The sequence below is a fragment of the Chiloscyllium plagiosum genome, chromosome 1 (genome assembly GCF_004010195.1).
Source record: "Chiloscyllium plagiosum isolate BGI_BamShark_2017 chromosome 1, ASM401019v2, whole genome shotgun sequence".
Lineage (NCBI taxonomy): Eukaryota > Metazoa > Chordata > Chondrichthyes > Orectolobiformes > Hemiscylliidae > Chiloscyllium > Chiloscyllium plagiosum.
In genome coordinates this window covers 69,795,832-69,808,522 of record NC_057710.1, presented here as the reverse complement: position 1 = coordinate 69,808,522, position 12,691 = coordinate 69,795,832, and the positions used below count along the sequence as shown (strand labels likewise).

General features: G+C 38.5%; 1 protein-coding gene across 4 annotated transcripts in view; it reads left to right on the top strand.

Annotated features, from left to right (window-relative positions):
* The window catches only part of ankrd55 (ankyrin repeat domain 55), an 86,005-nt gene extending 80,199 nt beyond the window's left edge, over positions 1–5,806 (top strand). For 3 of the 4 annotated variants that reach the window (XM_043688972.1, XM_043688963.1, XM_043688989.1), the window contains 2 exons: positions 1,026–1,127; positions 3,975–5,806. In XM_043688972.1, the coding sequence (XP_043544907.1) occupies positions 1,026–1,127; positions 3,975–4,249 (377 nt within the window). In that variant the 3' untranslated portion in view covers positions 4,250–5,806. The remainder of the gene's footprint in view (positions 1–1,025; positions 1,128–3,974) is intronic. The other variant, XM_043688981.1, reaches the window with a different exon arrangement.
* Positions 5,807–12,691: the final 6,885 nt, after the last annotated feature.

Genomic DNA, 12,691 nt, shown 5'->3' with positions numbered 1-12,691 from the left:
TAAGATTTCTCTGTGACAGACATTAAACTAAGTCAGTCTCTCTCTTTCAAAGAAGTTACATTACAAAATTGAGACCACCCACACCAACAGTTCACTTTTATACTCTTTGTATAAATCTACCTTTGTAGCTCAAGATCCCTCCAAGTAGAAAGACAACATATATACTGTAGGTGTTCCAGACTTTACTCAATGGGGTAAGCTGGAAGAAGGAGGAAAGAAAAGAAGTCTGGGAGATACATTTAGGAAGGGAAATCCAAAACATAGGGGCATGGCTGCAAATATAGACAGATTAAAACAGGAATGCCCAAGAGGCCAGATTTGGCTGAATACAGATACCTTGAAGTGTTCTTGGTCAATGCTTAATGTTTCAAGTTTACTGAATAAAAAATGGTGGTTTAAGAAACGGATGAACAGAGATAGAGGATATAGCATAGAGCCATAGACTCAAAGAGAGATACAAGACGGAAACAGACCCTTCAGTCCAATTTATCCATGCCGACCAAATATCCTAAATTCATCTAGTTCCATTTGCCAGGACTTGGTCCATATGCCTCTACATCCTTCCTATTCGTATACCCATCCAGATGCCTTTTAAATGTTGCTATTGTGCTAGCGTCTATCAAAGTCCAAGGTAGAAAAATAATAAAGAAATACAAAGACTTACAGCCCAGAGGAGGCTCATGGTGTCCATGACATCTGCAAATGAACTTTTCAATCTAATCACACCTTACACCTCTTTACAGCACCTCAAGTGAATAACCAAGTTGTTTATAAATGTAATAAGTGTTTCTGCCTCTACCACCACTTTAATTTCTAGACACATGGCATCTTGTAGGTGAAAATAATTCTCAACAATTCCCCTGTGATCCAACTGCTAGTTTCTTTAAATTTACACACCCAATTATAGAATTTGTATCTGCTAATGGAAATAGTTCTTCCTATGCAAGAGTCCTCATTCATGTGATGATATTGAGAATACATACAGTTTTATATATCCTTGCTACTCACTTTATATTTCTTTGTAGGAATAAATATGCAGCAGGAATCCCTTGAGAAAATAAAACTAAAAGATTCAACTCCAGCACGGTCCTTCCTTGCTCCAATTACTGATTATTGCACTCGTAAATGTAAGTGAATATTTTAAAAGGTGTTGCTGAAAATCATCTTGGTAAAGTCTGATCACAGCTGATAACTTCTGAATCACTTTTATTTATGTAGTTGAGTTTAAATGTCTCTGTTTAATAATTCCAAAATAAAATTTGCATGTCAATACTGAAGAATAATATACTTTCCTATTTCAACCACTTGCCGGTCTGACACAAACATCTATTGCCCTTCAGTAAATCTCCCTCCAGACTTGGAGATGCCGGTGTTGGACTGGGGTGTACAAAGTTAAAAATCACACAACACCAGGTTATAGTCCAACAGGTTTAATTGGAAGCACTAGCTTTCAGAGCGACGCTCCTTCACCTGATGAAGGAGCATTGCTCCGAAAGCTAGTGTGCTTCCAATTAAACCTGTTGGACTATAACCTGGTGTTGTGTGATTTTTAACTCCCTCCAGACTGTCCTCATCAATTCTGTATATTACTGTGCATTTACTACTTCTTCAAGATGATTGTGCTGGCATGACACAAAGAACATTAAACAATTTCAGTTTCCTTCGAGTTATTAAAAAAAATCTAATAATCCCGCTTCAATTTATAGCTTATATTTCCAATTAAAATATCAATACTGCTTACAATATGTTGAATTAAGAATATAAATCTAAACCAAAGCAACATCCTGCAAATTCAACAAGTATTTTGCCAATTTTCCACATACTGACTGGTTCAACTGCAGTATTTATGTATTCACTGAATGTTTTTTAATTTAAATTTTATTCATAACAGTATACATAATAATCTAGTGAGTGGTATTTTGATATTTATCATTTGCTTACAGAAAAATCAAATTCAAGTTTATGACTCTGGTGTCATATTTACATGTCATCACTAAAACCAACTATTTCTATCACCATAACATTGTCTGACTTCATCTTAGGTCTAGGTGATTCTGCTGTTGAAATCCTTAGCTCTACTTATATATCTCTAAACTTGATTAATCCAATGCACTCCTGGCTGACCTGCCATTTGCTACTCTCCATTGACTTGAGAATATCCACACCTTCACTGTCTGTGGCCTTAACTAATCTTTTATAACTGCAACCACCACCTCCCCCATTGCATCACTCCTGCCCTCAATAACTCTCAAGTAAAAATGTGTTGAACTCAGCCTCAGATACATTCAACGACACTGCCTCACTGTTTGCTGGGAAATAGCATTTAAAATACTAACCAGTCCCAAGGAAAAGAAATTCTTCCTTAACTCTGAAGTAAATAAGAGATCCCTTTAATGCTGTTTCCGGCGTGCTGGAATAGATGACTACCTTCACTGATGTTACTGATATGCGCTTGGAAGCAGAAGTCTGCATTCACTCAGTCTATAGGCACATGCATAGTGCCACTGATGGTTCAGCATGCAAGGAATGTAAACATCACAATCACAGTCTCTGTGTACAGTTCTGGTCTCTGCTTTCCACCAGCTGCGTGTACTCCAATCACCATTTGGCCCAGTACTTTTCTCACTGCCTCTCAGCACTTTGCTCGCCACCCTGCACGCAAACTGGTCACTCTGCTCCTGATCCCTGGCTGCCCCCTCCCACTTGCCACCCTCCTTGCTAACTCCCTGATCACTCTGCTCCTGGTTCCTCATTGGCCCCCTCCCATTCGCCATACGAATTGGGCAGAGAGTGGGACAGAAGTTGTGGGGATAGTTTAGGTCATGAGTGGGGCAATGTGATGCTTCAATTGAATTGTCTTAAAAATCTGGCATAAAACAGTTTTATTGATCCTATTCTTTGATACAAGCCATAACCTGCAACGTTTCTAGCAGTGACATCACAACATTGTGACCGCTTGCATAGTGAGCCTGTCCCTTGCCAGCAAACACAGCCTATTTATAAACTCTACTCCTAGACTGAGATTCTCCCATAACAAGAAATATTATCTCAACATCTAGTGTCAATTCCTCTCAAAATCTTTTCATTTTCATCCTTCTAAACTCCAGTAAACGTCGGCACAACCTGTTTAATCAACCTCTTATAACAATTCCCTCATCCTCAGAATTAGCCTAGTAAACTGTCTCTAAATTGCTTCCAAAGGATGTTGTCCCTCCTTTTTCCAAGGTGGAGTTTCACTATTGTCCCATGTAGTTGTAGCACAATTTCTGGATTCTATACTCCATTACCCTTGCAATAAATGCCAATATTCCATTTACTCCTCCTTACTGACTTAACTTGATTCATATTCAATGTCACCCAAATTCCTCAACATTCTGTCATATCTCTACAATGAAATAATTTTCTGCTTTCCTATTCTTCCTGCTAAATGGCAGAATCTCACAATTTCTCACATTATGCTCCATCTGCAGATTTTTGCACACATTCTGAACCTATCTGTATCCCTCTGCAGGTTCGTTGCATCTTTCTCATAACTTGGTTCTTAATTATTTTCATGTTGTCAGCAAATCTGGTTACAATTTGGCAAATTTGGTTACTTCATCCAAAACATAGATTATAAGTAGTTGACACCCAAGCACAGATCCCACGATCTGTGTGTCTCCACGAGTTACACTTCACCATCCTAATTTATCTTAGCACAGTTTCTTCTGGTTTAGTCAATCATCTTCCCACACTAATATATCACCAATAACACCATAGACTCTTAGCTTTTGTAAATCTGAATACACTATATTTACTGGTTTCCATTTATCCACCATGCTTGTTCAGATCTTGTGTTTCTAGGTCAAGTGATGTTTAAGCTGTCACTTTCTTGAAATTATTACAATAATACAGCAGACATATTATTCTTTAACAACATTGGCAATTTAAAATAAAATTATGTTTAAAAATTAAATCCTTTCTCTTAACTGTAGGTAATTTGTCATCTGACAGCATGTCTCAGAATGTGAAAAAAATGAGATCTCTTCCTCAGACTTCTGTAAGGACTACTGCAGTGAATCTCCCACCAGCACTCCCATCTATGCCACAAAGGGAGGGGATTGGTCAAATTCACACACTTCTCTCAAATATGACAGGTGACACCCTGAGATCCAATCGTGTACTCCCTGCTATCCCATCTGAGAAGAAAGGTATGCATTCAAAAGATTTGTCCAAGTGTGTCATTGAATCTCAACACAATAGCCAATAAATTGAGGATGTATATTTTTAAAACATCTCCCCATTTTTACAGTGATTTATGAAATGAAATAACTATTCAGAAACTTCTTTAATTCATAACTTTTAACTTTAAATAAGACACTGAATTTTTTAATAATTTTATATTTGTGAGACCTACAGCTTTGTTAAAAATGCAATAAATGGATGCTTCATTTGCATGACCAATGTAATCAGTATTTGTGCTATATGTAGCTTAAACTATCACTTTACTCTGTACCCGATTATTAGGCACTAGTGTTTCTAAACTTGGAAAGGACTTGTTTGAATCTGCAGTTCAATGATTGATTTTATTTTTGTTTAAATGTTGGACAGTGGAATTTTTAGTTTAAATGTTGAACAGTGGAATTTTTAAAATGCTAGAAATATCTGATCAAGAAAAATGTGTTGACAGCTACAATCAAATGATAACCCCGATCTCACCTTCACTTGGTCCATTGAGGTGCGGACGCAGAGGGATAAAACTGAGACCTTTGCTGAGTACAGAGATGTACTCAGATGTATTGAGATTAACTCAGCAATCTGTAATTTTAATATGCTCCCAGTGGGATTCTTTTTTGCACCCAGATCACTTTGGAACGGAGTGAAGACAAATGATAACTGGAGGCCTTGCGTAACGACAACAGCACAGCAGTGTACACAGCAAAACAGGAGAACCAAATCAGTACAAAGTAATAATTTAAAAGCCCTTCTGCCCAAAATAGCAATATTGGATGCAAAGAAAACATTTCCAACACCCCAGTCATTCTGGATCCACCCGATATTGGCAATGGTCCACTGCAAACTTTCCCTCAATTCTCTAGAATAATTGCCACTTCAACATTGCATCAGACAGCAACTAATAGACATAAATCAGTGCAACAATCAGTATCAGTATCAATCAGGATCAATTGTGATGCAAGAGAGATGAATGAATAACATTATCAGAAAAAAAATTAAAAGGAGCATTGAAATTAGAATTTTTTTGACAAATAAAAATACTTACAATATTTTTTGTTAGCAACCAACTAAATTGAGTTTCTTTATGCCATGGCTCTCCAAACCTGCTACTTTTATGCCTATCTCCTGGCAATGCTCCCAAATTTCTCAAAATCTCTAGTACTTAACTGTTTTGATATATTGAAATGGTCCAACAAATTTGACACTACTTATGTCATGATCAGTGAAATTCCTCTCTGCATCATTTTAATTTTAGGGACTTTATTCAGTATTTTCTGACCAGCCTGATCAGAGACATTTATGAGAAAACCCTAGAGCAGGTGAGGCTTGAAACCCAGGCCTACTGGATCAGTGTTAGGGACACTATCCCTGTACCACAGGAGTCCTTCAGAGACATTGTAAAAACATCAAAACAGAGAAAATCCACCTGCACAGGCTTGCTAATTTGTTAAAAACACTGTGGAATAGAATTTTTACCTTGATGTACAAAGTTAATGTGCACATCAGCAACGGAGTCTAGTCTTTGTTTGGTCATGCATCATATACAATTGGACTGTTTGTCAGTGATTGTCAGATTACAATAAATACTTCCCAAAAGACTGAGGATGTTCTTGTTCATTTTTTTCTTGAATTGTTACATTTGTGATGCTTTGTGATATCAATTCCTAAAGACAATCACAGTATTACATGCAGTAGGAGGCCATTTGGCACATTGTGGTTGTGCCAGCTCTTTAAACAAGCATCATTGCCTAGTACCATGCTCTTGCTTTTTCCCCATCCCTGGCACTTAATTTTTCCCAGATAATCATCCCGATATTCTCTTGACTTTCTCAATTAATCCGACGTCCAAGATACTTCCAGACAGTGCTTTCCATACCCTAACTATTTGTTGGTTGAAAGTGTTTTTCCTAACTCCACCCTTGATTTGTACATCATTTTAAATCTATGCCATCTTGTTTCCTTCACAAGAGGGAACAGTGTTTCCATATATACTCCATCCAGCCCACTTGTGATTTTGAAAACTTCTATCAGTTCTCCTCTTAGCTTTCTGGTCTTCAGCTTCTTTAATCAATCTTCATAACAAAAGTTCCTCATCCCTGGAACCATTCTTATAAACTATTTCTGCCCACTCTCCAATGCATTCATATCCTTCCTTTTAATGTGACACTCACAACTGTACACAGTCAGTTGGTGGGCCAAACAGCCTATTTCCATGCTGTATGACTCTTTGACAATACTCCAGCTGACAACTAACAAGTGCCTTTTATAAGTTGAATACTGCCTCTTTGCTTTTCTACTCTGTGTCCCTACTAATAAAGCCAAGGATACTTTATGTGCTCTTTACCTGTCCTGCCACTTACAATTATCTGTGCACATATTCACCCAGTTCCCTCTGCTCCTGCACTTACTTTAGAATTGTACCCACTATTTCATTGTGTTTCAAAGCTCTTCTGACAAAAAAGGCGGATGTTTTATTGAAACTCATCTGCCCACTCTTTTGGAGTTCTACACATTCCATCTCAGTCGTCCCAATTTTCTGCCATCTGCAGACTTTGAAATTGCCGTATGCGCTGAAATTTGAACACACACTGCTCCTTTATGTCCCTGTAAACCATTCTGGATATGGTTAAACAAGACACTATAAACTTTAAGTGTGACCTTGGTCAGTGAGTACTGCTTCTCATAGCTCACTGTAGCATCCGTAGGAAAGAGCAAAAGCCCTTGGTGCAGCCTGACAAATCTCCTCACCTTAGCGCCTGGGTTGTAGAGTATACTCAAGGCTGAGAGAGACAGATTCTTAATAGTAAGGGATCAAGGATTTTGGGGAAAAGGCAGATTAGTGGAGTTGAGGATTTTCAGATCAGCAACAAACTCATTGAACGGTGGAGTAGATACAATGAGCCAACTGATTTGCTTCTGCTCCTATATCTTATGGTCTTATGTACCTACCATCTCTAATTGGTTTGGGAGTCTGGAAGTGAGATAATAATTGGTTTAAGATGATAACAAGAAACTGCCAGGCATGCTGTGTGGAAAAACCGAAAGAACTGCAGATGCTGTAAATCAGAAACAAAAGCATAAGTTGCTGGAAAAGCTCAGCAGGTCTGGCAGCATCTGTGAAGAGAAATCGGAGTTAACGTTTCAGGGCTAAGGAAGGGTCACTGGACTTGAAACATTAACTCTGATTTCTCTTCACAGATGCTGCCAGACCTGCTGAGCTTTTCCAGCAACTTCTCTTTTTGATGCTGTGCAGAGGGATGATACCAAAACTGAAAATAGTCCTGCTATTCCGGCAGCAACTAACATGATAAGATTCTATCCATGAGTTTTCCAGCAGGAGCAACTACATAGTACACAAGTGTGGGAGCACCAGTTGATTTTCTTTTCTCCATTTTCCACCCAAGGAGTCATACAAAGATGGAAATTCGAAGCAGGAGTAGGTTATTTGGCCCATCAAGCCCGTTCCACCATTCATTCTCACAGCTGATTGTCCAACTCAGTAGCCTGTTTCCACATTCCCCCATATCTTTTAATACCTTTAGCCTTGAGAGATATAAACAACTACTTGTAACTGAGATTAATTACCTATGTTCCAATAAAAATGCAACACATACTAAAAATCCTCAGCATTGTTTCTGGGGTAACTGCTTGAGCTGTTAAAATACTCCAAAAAGTATGATGCAGAAATTTTTCAGTATTTTTACTATTACATTCCGTTTATTGTAATTGCTTCCCAAATTAGATTAAATAACTGAGCACAGATTTGAAATTGAACAATGTGTCTTCCCTATCTGCATTAGCTAGTTCTCTCCTAAGTGGTATATTTACGACCTGGTTGAAAATCTCTTTTTTAGCATCTAAAATTTCATCCCCTGTTAGCCCCATAAAATTTCAAATATATCAGAAGATGTACAGAATGGCCTTTGTTGGATTTTGTGTGTTCGCTGCCTTTACAACCATTGGGAGTGTAAATTTCAGTCAGTCTTTCTCTCACTTTTAAAAAAATTTTCGTTGGGAACAGTCATGGATCTGGCTAATTTCACTTGTAGGATAGTTAAATAAAACAATCAAATACTCTGTTGAATTTAGAAAAAAAGATGTTAAGAAAATCAGTACTTTTTAATCAACTAAGTTTGAAGAGGAGCAATTGATCAAATGATTTTTCATACATGCTTCCTGGCCACCATCTTCCTCAATGCTATGTCCTCGCAAGTTGGTGTTGGCAAACCACCAGTATTACCACATTATCGCATTTGCTTTGATCCAACGCACAATCACTTTACCCCTTCAATACTTTACTTTGGAGCTTAGGGATACATGTGGCTTGCATGATTTTGCCTGGTCACAGCTTAGCCTGTTTTCTTAATATTCACTATCACTAACACTAATACATGGATCTAACTGCTAAACTCTGAATACTCCAGATTGCTTTCCTGGCATACTGTGTGAAAATCCTGGAATTCCCTCTCTTGCTGCATATGAGTCTACCTACAACACATGGACTACAGGAATTAAGAAGATAGCTCACCACTACTTTCTCAAGGCAACTAGGGACAGCAATAAATGCTTATCCAGCCAGTGATGCCCAGGTCCAAAGAGTGGGAAAAATACTCACTGACTTCAACATAGATTTACAGGCTGCCAGCCTTTGTGCTGCTCACATTGTTCTCTTAGCGCACAGTCTTTAGTGTTCTGTTACAGGCTGCCATACTCTGTGGTTTGCATTGCTTTATAGCACAGAGGGACCGGTAGGCAACTCATCATATTTGGGGAGCATTGAACATTCAAGGAGCAGGGGTAGACATGTCACTGTACAGTACCACGTAAAAGTTATGTCACACCTGCAGTACATGCCTGGTATTTACACAAAAAACAAACTGTTTGTGCTTCAAGCAAATGGTTGTCTGGAAGTTAAAGGGCATCAGTTCTTAGTGTGGTGAGGAGGTCTACAATTAGTCAGGGAACACCACAAAGACAGTCAGGTGTACCATCACAACCAAATGGGTTTTCCCATTCCAGTCCAAGGGGTTTGGCACTGTCAATCACATACTTGATTTGATTTATTGTCACATATATCTAAGGAACAGTGAAAAGTCTGAGTTTGAGCTATGGTCAGTCCTCCAGGTCAAGTGCAACCAGTTCAGAGATTACAGGTAGGTTAGTTGGGGACCTGTAGAAAAATCAATCAGAGAGGTAACCATGACAAATCAGGGTTGTACTGACAAGTGATGCAAGGGAGTGGATCACAGTCATTTCTGGGTTTGGTCTGTAATGGTAAGGAGGCTTTATCTGTGGCAGGCTGTGGCCTCCTGGTGAAAAATGGCAACTCAAGATTGGGGTGAACTCGATTGAACTGGATCACTGAGTGAACAATGACAGTGACATGAGGCAACAAGAATCAGTAATCAATAGTTCTGAGAGCTCTAGAAGGACCATTCACATGAGTCACAGGAACACTGAACTCTACATGAGGAGGGTGTGGGGCCAACAAGGATTTGAGAGTTTCCAAAGTTAAGGATTCTGGGGTAAGTGGAAACAGTATTAGTTATACAAAAGGGACTCAACAGTAACCAGGGGGGGGGGGGGTGCCTGAAAGGTCATTGTGGCCATAGGGACAGCGATACAAAGGGAGCCTGAACACGAGGAGAGATGTTCATGCAATGGAGCCAGCAACTTATGTACATTGAATTAAATTTCGAACCTTCCCATATCAGCTCAAAGGTCAACGGTACAATAACTACACAATGACTGACACCACATGCAAAATGGGTGGAGTAAGTTACTGCTTATTTTCTTCAGAAACAAAGGAAAACTTCTAAAATGCAAGGCTCCAAAAGGAACAATTGCAGTAATTATCACTCCAATGATTCAATGATGCCACCCTTCCAGCTTAAAATTTCGCTTCAGTGATATATCATTCATTGTCCAAGAACGCACATTAGGAATTGTGGCCTCAATCAATCATGACCATTACGTTAGATGCACTAACTGCCTCCTTATCAATTCAGCTAAGTAAAAGAAAGGAATCAGGCAAAAGACTTGTTGGCATGGCTTATCTCCCAGTCCTCTTAATACCATAAGATATGGAGGACAAGTAGGCCTCTTGGCCAAATAAGACTGTTCTGCTATTCATTGCGATCGTGATCTGATATTCCTCAATTTCACTTTCCTGCCTTTTCTGCATTCTCCATGATTTTGCTACTGATTCAAAATCTGTTTATCTCAGCCTTGAATTAACTTAATGACCGGCAAACAAAAGTTTGGTATTGTAAAGGAAGGTTTTGTGAACCAAAGACATGAGCAAAAACAGACCAAGACATGTAAGAATTACAGGATTTAGGACATTTATTTATGTAGCAGATTTAATTTAATAAAATAATAATAATGGAGCATTTAAAATTGGGAATGCACAAGAGCCAAGAGGCTTGTAGTGTTGAAGGAGATTACAGAGACAAAGAAGGGCAAGGTCATGGAGAGATTTGAAAACAAGAATGGAAGTGTTAAAATCAAAGCTGGGCTTGGAACAAATGTAAGTCAGTGAATGCAGGAGTAATCAGTGAATGGGACTTGGTATAATTTAGGATATGGCTTTATAGAATTTAGAATGAATTAATAAGTTTTCAGTGGCTGGAAGATGGGAAATAGATAGCAATAGGTAGTTTTAGTAAGGGAGTAGATATATAGTTGGAAGTTTATCTCAGGGTCAAACAGAAAGCCAATTTTGCCAAGACTCTATTTCAGCCCAGAAAGTGACAAGGGAGAAGGCTAAGGTCATTAGTCAAGGAACAAGATTTGTGGCAAGGACCAAAGATAATTGTCTTAGTCTTCTCAATATTTAATTGGATGAAAATTCTGCTCGTCAAGCATGGATAACAGACAGTGCAGACAAATCAGAGACAGTGCAAAAATTGGGTGAAATGCGGGTGAGGAAGAGACATTTGGAATCTGACATTATCCTTCCAGATGATGTCACTAAGATGCAATGCATGAAGTACAAATAAGTGAGAGCTGAAGATAGATCCTTAGGGATTCTGAAACATATTATATACATTCATTAGCTCAGTTGGCTGGATGGCTGATTTGCAATATAGAGTTACACCAACAGCATGGGTTCATCCTGTACCAGCTGAAGTTACCTTGAACTTCTTTCCTTCTTAATATCTCTCCTTGTCTGAGGTGTGGTGACCCATAGGCTAAACCACCACGAGTCATCTCTCTCTGTCTCTTTCTAATGAGGGAACAGCCCTATGTTCTGGTACGACTACGGCAGCTTTACCTTACCTTTATAGAAGCTCTTCAATCCTACAGTCAGCAGAAGACTGCAATTCATGTACTGTTTTACCCAGCAGGTGTCACTCATATTTCTTAATTTGGTTGAGCCTTGTTCACTGATATGATATTGTTATTTATGTAAGCAACATAATATATGTTTCGTTTTAATGTTCGCTTTGTTGTATAAAAGAGTTAGTACACGAAGGGATTTGGTTAGCTCAATTGGGTGGATAGCTGGTTTGTGAGGCAGAGTGATGCCAACAATGTGGGCCCAATTCCCGCACTGGCTGAAGTTACTGTGGAGGACTCTCCTTTCAACCTCTCCCTTCACCCGAGGCATGTTGACCCTCAAGTTAAATCATCATCAATTGTCTCTCTTTAATCAGAGCACAGCTGTATGGTCTGGTAAGAGTGTGGTGATTTTAGTCCTTGGAAAGGGATAACTGACATCACAAGGTAAGCTCCCAACCATCAGCATATAAAGGACTGCTCCCAGGAAGCATTAACCAGTTCTAAGTTCAAGAAGTTCCAAGTTGCACTATTCAATGCTAGGTTCCATATAGCTAAGCTGTAATATATATCTAGCTTGGGGTCTCATTATGCTTTCAAGTGACTCATATGTAATGTAGCTAATTATAAAGCACTATGTAAAGATCTACTATGTTCAACAAGACCAAGTCTCTCTCCTGCCAAAGAATTTGTATGGGTATTCTTTCCACATATAATCAGTAACAAACCAATATTAATAAGAAGGTTTGGTGCCACTGAATTTACCCAAAGCATTTCAAATGGTACCTGTGGACAAGAAGATAACATATACCATGGTGAAAGGAATGTGGATGTCAGCCCCTCAGTCTCAGCCCTGAAGAAATCCTCAGCTCTACAAAGCTACAGCCATCAAAGGATAAGAAAGAAAAAACTAAAAATACAAAATGTATCCATTTTAAAGCACCTTTAAAAACTCAATTCTTTTTCAGCAGAAGTGGGAAGATAATTTAAACTTGAACAGTTCTTCAGCTTTAAATAACAAAACTCAAAGAAAATTTTAGAAAAAAAAGTTAGAAACTTTCATGAAACCACAAAGCTCGGTAATGATAGGGCTTTATTTGCAATTTGTCTTCATTATCCAGCAGCTTTAAATGAAGTAAATAGTCAAAAATAAAACTTTAAAATTTTGCTGTAGACGGCATCATTTAATACTGTG